Source organism: Octodon degus, unplaced genomic scaffold, assembly GCF_000260255.1.
Source record: "Octodon degus isolate 3935 unplaced genomic scaffold, OctDeg1.0 scaffold00120, whole genome shotgun sequence".
NCBI lineage: Eukaryota > Metazoa > Chordata > Mammalia > Rodentia > Octodontidae > Octodon > Octodon degus.
In genome coordinates, this window is record NW_004524696.1 from 7,485,600 (window position 1) to 7,500,455 (window position 14,856).

The following is a 14,856-nucleotide window of genomic DNA, read 5'->3' on the forward strand; positions in this document are numbered from 1 at the left end:
AATTTGGCAATCATTTTTGTATTGTATAATGTTATCTTCAAATTAGTTGTTTACGTTACCAGATATAAAACTGCATATTGGTTTTAAAAAACTTATAAGAAATTAAAAAGAAAAACTTTAAAAATTTAAAAACTAGGGCTAGTGAGATAGCTCAGTGGAATAAGTATCTGCTTAGACCAGCTCAGAGACAGGGTTTGATCCCCTGCCCCAAAGGCCACGCCAATCCTGTCCCTACAAGTGCTGAGTTGGCCACGGAGATGCCGCGTGGTGGCGCATGCCTGTAATCCTGTAATCCCAGTGCTGGTGAGGTTGAAAACAGGAGGATCACTATGAGTCCAAGCTGTGTACTGAGACCCTGTGCCAAATACATTTAAAAAAAATAAAAAGAAAGAAAAATTAAAACCTTAAAAAATAACAAGCATTAACTGCTCCTTTCAATAGAGCAGCAGAAATCAGCAGTACAGTTATCCAAAATATCCTGCACATATACATAAAACTTTATCTTCTCTCATTTTTGTCTTTTTCTGTTAAACAGATTCCTTTCCATGGTATCTATTGTACCTTTGAGATTTTACTCTCTCAGGTTCTCACACTAGTGAAACAATACGATATTTGTACATGCAAGTCTGATTTATTTCACTTACCAGTATAGTCTCTAGTTGCATCCACCTACCTATAAAAGCCTCAAATTTATCTTATTTTATAGCTGAGTAATACTCCGTTGTGTAAAAATGCCACATCCTTTTAATCCGTTTCTCACTTGATGGGCATTTGGGTTATTTCCAAGATTTAGCTATGACAAATTGTGCTACTGTAAACATGGACGCACATGTATTGCTGTGGTATTATGATTTCAGTTCCTTTGGAAAAATACCTAGGGGAATAGCAGCCTTGAATGGGACCTCCAATCCTGGCTTTTTGAGGAATCTCCACACTGATTTCTATAGTGGTTGTACCAGTCTGCACACTCACCGGGAGTGGAAAAGAATTCCCCTTTCCCACAGTCTCTCCAGCATTTATAACAGGCTGACTTCTTGATGATAGCCATTCTTGCTGGTTTAAGATGGAATCTTAGGATTTTAATTTGCATCTTTTCAATGACTGATGATGTTGAACTTTTTTTTCATGTACTTAGTTGCCATTTATAAGTCTTTATTTGTAAAGTGTATATTCATCTCAGATGCCTGTTTTTGGACTGGATCTTTGAATTTGGGAGGCCTGATTTTGAACAATTCTTTATATTACATTCTAGATAGAAATCCTTTTTCTTGAGGGGAAGTCTGCTATAACTTTTTCCCAGTTTGTGGGTTTTCTTTTTACTTTGTTGGTGATTTCTTTTGAGGTGCAGCAACTTTTCAAAAAGGCAAGATCCTTTTTTAAAAAATTTTTTATTAATGGTATTGAGAAACAAATAACAATGAGACAGTTTCATCAAAAAGGTAAAATCCTGGTTCTTGATTCTTTGAAGTGTTTCCTGTACAGTTTGGTTTTCTTTAAAAACTCTCTACCTACCTCTGTGTGTTTAAGATTTCTATGTACTTTCTCCTCCAGAAGATTTAGTGTTTCTGTTTTAATATTTAAATCTTTGATCCATTTTGACTAGTTTAGTGCATGGTGATAGGCATGGATGTAATTTTAGCCTTCGGCTTGTGGAAAGCCAGTTTTTCCAGCATCATTTATTAAAGAGGTTATCTTTCTTCCAGTGAATATGTTCGGTCCCTTTGTCAAAGATAAGGTGGCTAGACTGGATGTGGTGGCACATGCCTGTAATCCCAGTGCTTAGGAAGCTGAAAACAGGAGGATCACTATGAGTCTAATCTATGTAGTGAGACCCTGTCCTAAATATAGGATAAAGGGGGGGAAAAAAAAAAAAAGATAAGGTGACTGAGTGTGTTTGTAGTTGTGTCTGCATGGTCTAGTGTTTCATTGATCTTCATGTCTTTTTTTTTTTTTTTTTTTTTTTTTTTTGCCAGTACCATGCTGATTTTATTTTATTTTTAAAAAATAATTTTATTGAGAAACAGATAGCAATGAGACTGTTTCAAAACCAATTACTAGCACAGTTTCAATAATTAATACATTGACCATGCTGATTTTATCACAGTAGCTTTAAGCTTTAATTTTAAGTCAGGAATTTTGATGCCTCCTGCCTTTCCTTTGTGGCCCAGGATTGATTTTGATATTCTAGGTGTCTTCTGGTTCCAGACGAATTTTAAGAATGTTTTCTCTAGATCTTTGAGGTATACTAAGGGTATTTTAATCATGATTGGATTGAATCTGTATAAAATTTTGGGAGTCTGGTCATTTTTACAATGTTGGTTCTTACTACCCAGGAGCAAGGAGTATCTTTCCATTTTCTGAAATCCAGTTTGTAAAGGTCCTGTTTGAGCAAGTCTCAAAATCAAGTGGATGATGTTAGCAGTTCACACACACACTCATACAACAGACAAATGTCATCACATTATTTATTTATTTTTTCTTGTCTTTTCTTTCTTTTTTTTTTTTTTTTTGGTCCTGGGCATCAAACTCAGAATCTTGCGCTTGCCATACAAGCCCTTATGCTGCTGAGCTATCTTCTCAGACCCTCATCATTTTATGTTGTATGGAACATTTATAAAGTAAATGTATGTAAGTTTTAAATGTTTTTGAAAAGTGATTTATCTCTAAATATGATGGCAGTGTAATTAGAGTGAAGGATTAGCATAGTGATTCTGAGATATGTTATAGTATGTCAACCATGTATAATCATTCCTTCTATATTTTGATTTTCATAGAAAGTTTGTCATTAGCTTTTAAACTTACTTGGTAACAAAAGTGATGTTAAGATTTTTTGACTTATTGGTGGCTGGTGAGATAGCTCAGCAGACTAACCTGCTTAGGCAAGTGTAGGCAAGTGCATGGACCGTAGTTCGATCCCTGGTACCACATGCCGTGCTAGCCCCATCCTTAGGTGCGTTGAGTTGGCCAGAGTCCAGGCGTAGTTGCACATACCTATAATCCCAGTGCTGGAGAGGCTGAAAGCAGGAGGATCACTATGAGACCCTGCAACAACCAAATACATACGAACAAAATTTTTTTTTCTTACTAAGGTTGCTTGGGATTCTAGCTTTGAATGCCTTCAGAAGATTAGATCCTCAGGTTACTTCTTCATATAAACCATTTTGAATTTTTCTCTATGTTTTGGAAATTTGAGTTGATCCAAAATTTTAATACTGGTTTAGATTTTTGATTATTTTGAGTTTAATGGAGTTGAGTTCTGTATCTGTTCATCATTTTCTGACGTATTTGAAGTTATCTCAAGTGGTTGTGATAGCCAGGACAGAATGAGTTCATGCTCATGGAATCCTAGCTGTGTAGGGTAACTATATAAGTTAAAAAATTGTATTGCATGGATGATGGCTATGTGGAAGTACAACCAAGTTTTTATTATAAGACTATTCCATATAGTGAGGATTGATATTTATTTTAAATGTTGAACCGTTAAGTCTTCATTAATGCCACTTGAAAAGTTACTTTTTTGTTTTTGAGACAGGGTCTTGTTATATTGTTCAGGATGGCCTTGAACTTGTGGCAGTTCTTTTTGCTTCTGCCTCCCAAGTGCTGGGACTGCAGGTATGCGTCACCATGCTGTTGAAAAGTCACTTTTTAAGAGTAGAAAAAGATGACTGCTTCAGAGAAGGGAGTCACATCTTGGATCAACTAAAATATACAGACATTTCTGATCAAATCACTGCATGCTATATTGAGAATTACCAGTAGTCCATAGTTGTACCTGTTTTTAACTTATAGGCAGTGGTGGCAAATCTCTGGACCTTGCAGCAGTGGGTTATTGTATCATTGAAAGCTCTGAAAGGTTTGCTATCACTGATAAAGAGAATCAATTGCTACAGAGTGATTTTATTTTGCTAATGCTTTTTTTTTTTTTTTTTAATAAAATGTCTAAATAAGGCTCATTCCAATAGGGTTCTAGAAGCTATTGCACATTTATACAATATTCATTTGTAATGGTTGGTACATTGTGTCAACTTGAGAAGTTTAGAAGTTTAAGCAACTCAGCAGGGAGCCAGAGTCTTTACTTTGTAAACTATCCTTATCCTGTGTAAGACACAGACATGCAGATGGTGTGAGGGCTTCACCTGTCCTGGGGTGGGGTGGGGCATGGTAGCCTGCTTACCACATAAAAGAAAAAAGAGGCTTGCTTCCTCACTTTTTGCTTTGCTCTGAACTGTTGCCCCTGTGCAGTTGCTACCCTGCCTTGGAGCTAGTCCAGTACTGACTGAAACCAGCACTGACTGAGCTAAATAAACCTTTTCTCCTTCATTTTGGCTGTCGGGTATTTTGTCTCAGCAATCAGAGAAAAGTAACCAAGACATCATTATTTTGTTACATTCAACTTTGAGGTAACTGACTTACTTTGAGGAAAAATTGCTCTGATTAGTATTAGATATGTCATTAGTGGCTGATAAATACCTGTACATAGTTAGCATTGACTCTAAATATGTAGAATCACACTTAAAAACAAGAATGTACAACATCTATTTCTTGTTTCGTGCAGTTGCTGTGACTGGCTGCTAAATATTTGTCAAAGAAAGAAAGAACTGAAAGCACGCACGGTGTGGCTTGGATGTCCTGAGAAGTGTGAAGAGAAACATCCCAAGAATTCAATAAAAAATCAAAAATACAACATACTTACCTTTATACCTGGGGTAAGACTGTTCATTCTTGAAGGCCAGGTTTACATTACATTTTGCTAGCTTCTCCACATCTTTTGAAGGTGCCTAAGGAGACTCTGGTTTGAGTATTTCACTGTGTAGCATCCAGTTCAGTGTCCTTCTGGTTTTGTGCTTTTATTCTCTCAAATGATTGCCAAATAATTCATTTGCATTTTAATGGGTCATTGACTTCAGAAAATTTACATTTTGATGGTTGCTTTCAGTTGTTAATAAATGTATTTATATTATAGGAATAGAATAGTATAGACATAATGAAGAAAAGCTGAGTGAAATGATCAGGAACTAAAAAAAAAATTTGATGGACTGGTAATGTTTGGAGATAAAAGTGTAATGCAGTGTTGAAAGCCTGGCACTGATACTACTTTCACAAAGAAAGTAAAATAGTTTTTTTATACAAAATTGACACAGTAAAAACATTTGTTAGTATGTTATAGATGTCTTAGTTACTTCACATTATGAATCTCGTGCCTTGTAATAGCATTAAATCATTGGTAATCTTTAATTAGGTATTGGCCAAATTGAATTTCCAAAATTGAAATATTTTGTTACTTTGTTGTTAGTGGTACTTTTGGGTGAAATTATAAAATGAGTACATGACCTTAGTGGAATAATTTTTGCTTTTTATATGTAGTTTCCTATTTTAGTAGATTTATGTATTTTTTTGAAGAGGAAGCTGGTACTGATACTATTGATATTACTGATATATTTTTATTCAGCTGTTGAGAAAATTCAGTCGTCACATAACTGATTATATTTCTATATCCAAGTCTCTGATATGTTCTAGCTATTGACTTTTATTCTGTTCTGCCTGAAAAGATCTTGATTATGTGGAATGAAAGTTGCTTTATTAGTTTGTTTTGTTTGCTGGTGATTTATCCTCATACATGCATTGCAAGGATTCTACTACTGAACTACATCCCCAGCTCTATTTTATGTGTTTGTATTTAAATAATCATATATTGGACATTGTTTATTCCTCCTTCCTATTCTCATCCATTCACTGGTTGAGAAGTATTTGATAGCTAATGCACTTCTTTATTAAAATATACAAATCTGATGGTAGACAATAAAGTATTGGTTACAGTGGTTTAAAAATAGTACAGTTTGACTTTTTTTTTTTTTTATATTTTAGTAAGGGTCTACAAGGTCTACAGGGTCTCACTGCATACATCAGACTTATAGGGATCCTCCTGTTTTTAGCCTCCCAAAGAGTGGGGATTACAGGCATGCATCACCATGCCCAGTCTCAATCACCATCTCAGTGCGCCCCCCCCTCCCCGCGGGTGGGGCTGGCAGGGCACTGGGGGGATTGAACTGAGGCCTCTGTGTCTGCAGAAACAGGTGCTTTAATCTGCTGAGCTATTTGGCTGGCCCAGTGAAGTTTAACTTTGATCAGTGTAAATTCCTGGATTGGTTGTATCCTGAGAATACCTGTTCATGGGTCTGTACAGTAGTTACTATGTGCATGATTTTTTAGATTGTCTCTGATATTAATCTTTTCATCTAAAATGTAGTATTTTAGAAACCCTAAGTAATTGCACAGCAGGAATTCTATGCCATTTTTATCACAAATGGCAGTTTCTGAATTGCTGATAGTTATAATTTATACCTAGATTTTTAAAGAAACTGCTGAGGAAAAGAGCTTTCTTTCCTGCTGTGATTAATTTATGAAATAACTCAAAATAGTTTTAGACAGTAATTGAACATGATTATAAATATAAAAGTATTACTGCTGTAACTGATTTTTTTTAGTCACAGATACAACTGTATAATGATGCAGATAACTTTATTATATGCCAGCAAATGCTTCTAAGCACTTTAAGCCCACAGTAAATATTTAATTTTTGTTCTACTGTTGTGGAATTGCTGTACTGTGCACTTTGCATAAGAAGCGGCATTGGGGGGAATTTGTTTTACAATTGGCAGGTTTGCGGATGTGCTTGTAATGCTAATTTACTACTTGAATTATTCTCAGCTACAAACATAAGGTTTGTTCTAATTTTTAATTTAAATTAATAATTTGAGGCATTTGTAAATAGAGGTCTATTAATAAGCCAGATTTTGAGTTTTCTTATCTTTTAAAAAAATCTTTTTTTTTTTTTAATTTTTTATTTTTTATGAGTTTGATACAGGGTCTCACTATGCAGCTCGGACCCGTAGTGATCCTCCTGTCTCAGCATCCCTAGTGCTGGGATTACAGGCGTGCACCACTACGCCAGGTCTCAGCGGCTGGTTCAGCGTGCCCAGGGTTCTGGGGCTGGCAGGGCATGTGGTACCAGGGATTGAATCGCAGTCTTTACACTTGTCAGGCAGGCTATTAGACCACTGAGCTATCTCTGTAGCCCCTGAGTGTTCATACTTAATGATAATTACATTTGAATTTAAAAGTACAAAGAATGGTCTGTTTCTAAAATTTTATTGAGGGTTGGGAGGTAGCTTTGCATAATTAATCACCTGTCTGGCAAGTGCAAGGTCCAGAGTTGGATCCCTGGTGCAAAAAAAAAAAAAAAAACAAACCCAATTATTGAGTGATAGAATTTTATATTTGAAAGTAGTGTTAAATATCAGCTGCCAAAAGCCCACCAAGAGTAGTATATAGATCATCTTGAAAATTGGTTTACTATTTACATATTTTTGTGTAGTAACCATTTGTGTGTGTGTGTGTGTGTGTTTGAGAGAAACAAGTGTAAAAGATTATCTTATACAGTCATACTTATGCAAGTTTGGCTTGCTCATTCAATCTATGTAAAGCCGGATGCTCATGGTAAAACTCACAGCTATCTTTTAAAATTTTTACCATTTTATAAAGGTAAGATTAATATGACTTTTCCATTGTAAGAATTTCTGAGTTGACATCAATATACACATTTGTATATTCATAGACTTGCTAACACTGGGAAGGTTATACTATGATTTGCTTAATATATATGTAAAGATGTATAGGTTGTGCAAAACTAAAAATTTTGTACAAGGAAACAAATCCTTCTAGGGAAGAATTCTTTTATTGTAATAGAAAGGCTCTATGCAGTGAGCACCTGGTACACCCTGTAAACTCTGTACATCTTGTCCTAAATACAAAAAAAGGAACATTAAAAAAAAAAAAAAAAGGCTATGTTGCCTTTTAAATTTTTTTAGTTTGTCTTAAAAATAATTTACTTATATGTGTGATAGCCTTAAATAATTTGCTTGTATGTGTGATAGCCTTGGAAAGTCAGCATCAAAATTAGTAAGTTATGGTGAATCAGCCTTTTCACTGTTTGAAGAAAATGTCTTTATATATTTTGCTAAATATAAATATTTAATTGAGTATTAAAATCTTCACTTGAGGGAAATGTGTTACTTTTTTCTTTTCTTTTTTAGGTTTTATATGAACAATTCAAGTTTTTCCTGAATCTCTATTTTCTGATAGTATCCTGCTCCCAGTTTGTACCTGCATTGAAAATAGGCTACCTCTACACCTACTGGGCTCCTCTGGTAAAAGAAAAGACTTAAAATTAAGCTTAATTCTTCAATAAGTAGAATATAGTTTTAGAAGTTGAGATCTATTAACTATACATATAGTAAATTGACCAGATTTTTAATCATGATGTTGTTGTGTATCATTGAACATTGTTAAAAGATTTCAACAAATTCTGTGACTCAGTCCTGACTTTTGAGCCCTGTAGGTAGTGTAAGGCACTGTACTGTACTGCCTGAAAGCTGCTGGCATCTGTAGGTCCTTTTAGTTGGAGGAATGATAAAGTGTCCTGTTTGGGGTATTCAGCGTTTGTCTTATGGGTTGCAAGGTCTGTCTTCCTGTCTCCCTCCCTTCTGTGCTAAGGAACAATTGAAAATGATGATGGGAATTGTGATTTTCATTTACTGTCTTGACACTCCATTAATGGTGAACATTCTACTGTATTTAATTGCAGTACAATTTCTGGTTGATAATTCAATGGGTAGCTTTTGAAAGTTCAGTGTTGTTTTCATTTTAAGCATATTCTTGGTTTTATGCTGTTTGTTGATAATTTTCCTTACTTTTTTAGCTTGTATATATAATAGAAAAATCCGTTGCTTCCTGTTTAGTTGTTCCTTTTTGAGTAGATAGTCAGAGGAGTCTTGGCAGGATACAAAGTGGATGAAATGATCTGAAGAAAGCAGAGTGTAGAGGCTGCCCTTTCACCCCTCATGTATGGACTTCAGAACTGGATGGTCTGCTAATGAGCTGATTTTGCTGGCTTGTGTAAGCCCCTCCCCCAATAGAAACTCTACTAGTAAAGCAGGATAGCTGGGAAGTGAACAGACCTTGATATGAGACAGGTCCAGTGCTTGTCATTAGTAAAGCCTTGTTGAGAGTAGTTTTGTAACTTCTGGTTCTTACAGATTTCATAGTGGGATAACCTGAGAAATGAAATTAACTTTATGTGAAATATAAATAAAAAATTACTGGGCAATTGAATATATTAAGTTAGTAAGATTGATAAATATTGCTGAACATGTGTAAATGAAATACTATAGTGGTCATGAACTTTCAAGATAAATATTTCAGTATTCTCTTTTAAAGGATAGTTAATATATATTAAAGATTTTGAAAATAGATAAACATTTTTATCCGAGGAATTTATCCTATTGGAATAATAATTGATCACTAAGACTGTCCATTATTTTTGATAAAATTATGTAAAAACTCAAATGTATAACTGGATTATTTTATTTTATTTTTTATTTTCTTAACATAATTTGATTGATAAATAGCAATGAGACAGTTTCAAATCAAATCGCTAGGACAGTTTCAATAACTAACACACTGCATACATTCTTCTTAGTGGTTAATCGCTGTACAAGATGTGGACTTGAGATCCTATTTACAAACACCATTAGAACAAATCATTCTATTCATTAAGAGAATGTAGCTATATATCTATCCCATCCACTTTGAATACACAGATACAAAATGGACATTCATCTGTATACCCCTTTTTTTTCAAGTTCCGTTATTTGAATATTATAGGTGTGTAAACTCAGCAAAATATTCTAAAAGAGTCCAGTAGCCCTTAATAGCAATGGGTCTTCTGTTTCACTGGCAATGTCAGAAATTATTGACCTGAGTTCCCCACAGCTCAACATAACATCATGGCTTTACTTCCTATATTTCGTCTTCATACTTTTCTACTGGATGGTTAAGACCAAGGTAAAGCAGAACCTATGCAACAAGAGTTGTAGCTTTTGGGTCTGATAAGATCAGTGAAATGCCCTCAGGATTTATCCTGAGATCCTGTACCTCAGATTGTAGAACCTTTGTCAATGTGAGCCATGTGGATGAGTCATGGCCAATGCTTGGCCAATGTGCTCTCTGTGAAAGCCTGAGAGAATGTTTTCTCTCCATGTGACTCTCCTTAGGCACACTCTACATCATCGATCACTTTCCTCTTTGGCCCCATAATCTCCTTGATCAGAAAATTTGGGACACTACCGAGGTGCATGACGTTACAGTACAAGTTCTCATATGTCCTGAGTCTTAATTGACCTTAGAAGGCTAGGGCCAAAATGTTGGCTTTCCTTGCAGCCCTCCTTTTTCTCTAATTTTGGTCTGCATACTTAGGTTGTTAACCATCCAGAAGACAAGATTGTTGTTATTATCGAACAACTTAGTCTGTTAAGCTTAAACTCACTATCTGTCTGCATATCAAACATCTTAGGCATAATATGGAACAGGTATTTTTCATCAAGTATTGATATGTTGAACTTTAAGTCCCTACAGAATATGATAAAAAACATTTATAACTGGATTATTTTAAACTGTGCTTATCCTATACACATGTTATAGTACTATTTAATCTTAAGCATGATGTTTAAGAAAAATAACCCAGACATTCTGAGTAGAAGAATCTTTGTTAATATAGTGAAACAGAATCATTAAACATGGAGTAGATATACATAAATTTATTTAGTTGGGACTGGTGTTACATACTTGTAATCTGAGTACTTGGGAAGCTGATGCAGGAGGATCCCCATGAATGTGAGCCTAGAGGCCAGCCTGGCCTACATAGTTTTGGGCTAGTCTGAACTGCATAGTGTGATTCTGTCTTTAAAAACAAAAACAAAAAGCAAGCAAACAAAACTCCAAAAACCAAAAGAAGAACTTTATTGGAAACTGTAAGGTTACAAATTCTAAAATCAACATAGGTATCTCTTTTTAATGTTTTCTCCAGACTCAAGCAGTGTTTTAAATACTGAGTCTATAATTAGCAACTTGGGGGGTGGGGTTCAGGGTGCTGACCTACTTTCCACACTGGCTCCAGAGCCTGGCAGTCCTAGCCAGGAGTTTCCAACTTTGTGCCTTTCAGAAGCTGGAAAGGTGTCATGGAGGCACCTAAGTAGGTACAGCCCAGCAATGGCTTCAGACCCCAGCAAGAGACAGAGTCCTGTCCTTTAAAGGTATCTCTTTTTAAGTAAAAGAAAATATTCCTTAACAGAGATTTCTTTATAAGTGCTTGGTTTTTTTTTTTTTTCTTTTTCTTGGAGGTCTTGGTCTTTCTCTGCCAGCTTATTTTAGCTCTGTATGCCCAAGGTGTATATGAACATGATATATATACATTTATATGTATATATATGATCTTTATGTACATTTATGTTTATAATATCTTTATTTTTTCTTTGCCTGTTCTCTAAAGTATGTTAGATTGTTCAAGAGAAAGGTATTAGTTAACTTTTCCATATCTCTCTTAGACAAGACCTTGCCATAAAGAACGCAGTCATCTTATAGCTGTGGTTTAAAAATTTTATGTCTATTGTCCACTATTTAAAAAGAAAGTTACTTGAAACTCACTCTTTGCTTTCTAACTAAAACTGGGATGTTCTTGACAATAATAGCTTAATTAATACTCTTCTGTTAGTAGGCAATATTAGTAGCTTTTGCTCAGAACTGACCTATGTTTTCCTATATAATAAAAGTGTAAACTGAAAATTCATGTTGTTTAGCTTTTAGAACAATTCTTTGAGGTAAAGCTGGTATAATCAGTAATAAAACAGATTGTAATGCTTCTATCAAAATTTATAAGGTAGACTAAATTTATCAAGATTTTCAGATAAAATTACGACTGTGGTTTTTGTTATTTTATTTTTATACTTTTTATTTTTATTGTTTGAGATAGGGTCTTGGTATATGATGGAGAATAACCTTGAGCTTGCTATATAGCCCATGCTGGCCGTGAACTCTGCGTGATCTTCCTGCCATCAGCTGAAACCATGTGTCATCATGCCTAGCTTGACTCTGAATTAGCATGATTTCTTCCATATAAAATATCTTCTTGCTACTTTGGTAGTAGCACATAATTGGAACTTTGATTTCACATTTGATTTTAAAAAGTCTTCTATCCAGACCTTTTTGTGTGAGTGTCTGAAGTAAAACAAAAAACAGAAGATACAAACTGTTAAAGTCCATTGATTTTAGACTGTTGGTTAAGAAGCAAAGAGTGACCTCAGCTTTCTTATCTTCCATTTTGCTTTATGCTCCTGTTCTGACCATAGGGTGATTGCTCATGAAATTGTTCTGGAGGTAGATATAATGGTGGTAGTACCTCTTGGCTGTTTCTGATTCTTCACATCTATGCTTTATTGAGATAAAATACTGATTTTGAAATGTATAATAAAGGAGCTTGTAATTTCAGCAGTCTTTGGCTGTGACTAGCCTTCTGTGTCTTCCTGAGAGTGATATTGCCCATCTTCCTATCAAACCCTAAGCCTCAAGCTTGCTAAGCAAGTGCTTTATTACTGAGCTGTACTCTCAGCCTCTGAGTGTTTTTAGCTCCTATTTTTAGAAGTTAGAGAATTTTTTTCTTTGTTCCATCTTTTCTAATATTCCTTTATAAGTAGGGGCTTATTTTCAGTGACTGCTTGAGTTCTTGGAAATACTAGGAAGTAGCATATTTTGTTTTTTTAAAAAATTATTTTAATACCAAAAAAAAAAAGAAAAAAAAAGTCAGTGTTTAAAACATGGAGAATTTAAAGGGCAGAAAGAAAGAAATTGGGCATTGAACCTGAGAGACAGCTCAGTGCCATAGTGCCTGCCTGGCAAGCACGATGTTTAATTCTCCATACTCAAAAAAGAAAAAGAGAGAAGGAGAAGGAAAGGGAGAGGGAGGGAGGAGGAGAAGGAGGAAAAAGAGGAGGAGGAGGAAGAGGAGGAGGAGGGAGAGAAGGAGGAGCAAGAGAATGAGGAAGAAGAGGAGGAGGAGTAGAAGGAAGAGGAGGAGGAGGAAGAGGAGGAGGAGGGAGAGAAGGAGGAGCAAGAGAATGAGGAAGAAGAGGAGGAGGAGTAGAAGGAAGAGGAGGAGGAGGAAGAGGAGGAGGAGAGCATATTTTGTTTTGTAGTTTATAAATATTGCATTTAGAATGAACATTTGTTATTTTTAAGTCACTATATATCTATAATTAATGTTATTGAGAAACAAATACCAATGAGACAGTTTCAAAACCGATTAATAGGACAATTTCAATAATTAATTCATTTCATATTGTTGTCTTTGTAGTGGTTATTCATAGTACAAGATGCAGACATGATAGCCTGTCCAAACACTAATAGTCCAAATTTATGTTCTCATTGAATTAAGAGAAAGTATATCTGTCCTATTTTGTGTATACAGATACCAAATGGTTGTTCATTTGTATACCCTTTTTTTGTTTGTTTTGTCAGAGATGGGTATTCCATTGCCATATAAATATTTTAGGTGTGTGAATTCAGCAAAATAATCCAATATAGTCAAGTAGACCATAATAGTAGTGGGACTGGCAATGTCAGAAGTTGTTGACTTGGGCCCTTTACAACTCAGCATATTAATATGGCTTTACTTTTCATATCTTGTTATTATACTTTTGTGCTAGATGGATAAGACCAAGATAAAGCAAGACCTACATAACAGCAATGTAACTTTTTTATCTGACAAGTTCAGTCAAATCCCCTCAGGATTTATCCTAAAACCCTTTACCACAGTTTGTAGATCCTTTGTCAATGTCAGCCATGTGGATGAGTCAGGGCCATTGCTTGGCCAATTTGCTCTCCTTCAAAACCTGAGAGAATGTTTTCTCTCCATGTGACTCTCCTTAGGCACACTGTACGTCATCGATCACTTTCCTCTTTGGCCCCAGAATCTTCTTGATCAGAAAATTTGGTACATCACTGAGTTACAGGATGTTACAGTACAGGTTCTCCTATGTCCTGAGTCTTCTCTGAAAGTCACATGTTTAAAACTTAAGAGTTATTTGAACGGTGTACTGTGTATGTTTGGGAGGTTCAAAAAAGATTAGAAGGGACAAATTTTACATAGGGCTTGAACATATTTATGGTGCAGAAAATTTCACAGTTTTTGATGTACTCTTCTGATTAAAAAACACTTTAAAATAATATCTACAATTTGTAAATAAAGTATGCTTGGTATTTGCTCTTTTTCTCTTGACTTTCAAAGTGAGTCAAAAACAATTGTAAGTAATTAGTTCTACATCATAAATGAGTCTATAGTAATATTTTGTTACATGGGAATGGCTGCATAGAAGTATATTTTCTGGATTCCTAGGTGCATATTTTTAATGGTGCTGAAATGTAGTTGTAACTAGAATGTATGTGTATGGTGCATTGTCTTCTTACCTAAGCAGCAGTGAAGTGTTAGAGCTAATGTTTTCTTTTTCTCTCTTTTTTTTTTTTTACTCACTATTAACTTTATTGAAAATCAATAATTCTATAGCAAATTAAAAATTATAGACAGATATTTAAATGTGGAAGATATAAGATGTAGACAGTGACTTTTAGAAAAATATTTCTGAAATGAATATAAAATATGAGATTAATAATAGATTGCACATTGTAAAATATTTACAAACTTAAATGAATATAACAAAAATTGTCTAAAATGAAGGAACTAGTGTTTTGTTTGAATCAAGTAAATATTCTGTTTCATCATTTGAGTGTACCACAAGTTTTTAATTTGGGTTTATTTAGGTTGTTTTCAATTTTTCATAATTAAGCTGAGATCTTTGAGTTTTTCTTTTTTTTTGAATTTTTTTCTTTTAGGATAATTTTCTGAAAGTGAAATGGCTTAAGTATATATAAATTTTAAGACTTGAGAACTAAATTTCTTTTTTTTTTTTT

At 34.7% G+C, this 14,856-nt stretch overlaps 1 protein-coding gene across 7 annotated transcripts in view; it reads left to right on the forward strand.

The window, feature by feature from the left end:
- Positions 1–14,856, forward strand: part of Atp9b (ATPase phospholipid transporting 9B (putative)) — a 449,279-nt gene that overhangs the window by 66,013 nt on the left and 368,410 nt on the right. For all 7 annotated transcript variants that reach the window (XM_023700057.1, XM_023700058.1, XM_023700059.1 and 4 more), the window contains exons 3-4: positions 4,556–4,706; positions 8,094–8,207. In XM_023700057.1, coding sequence (XP_023555825.1) covers positions 4,556–4,706; positions 8,094–8,207 — 265 coding nt within the window. The remainder of the gene's footprint in view (positions 1–4,555; positions 4,707–8,093; positions 8,208–14,856) is intronic.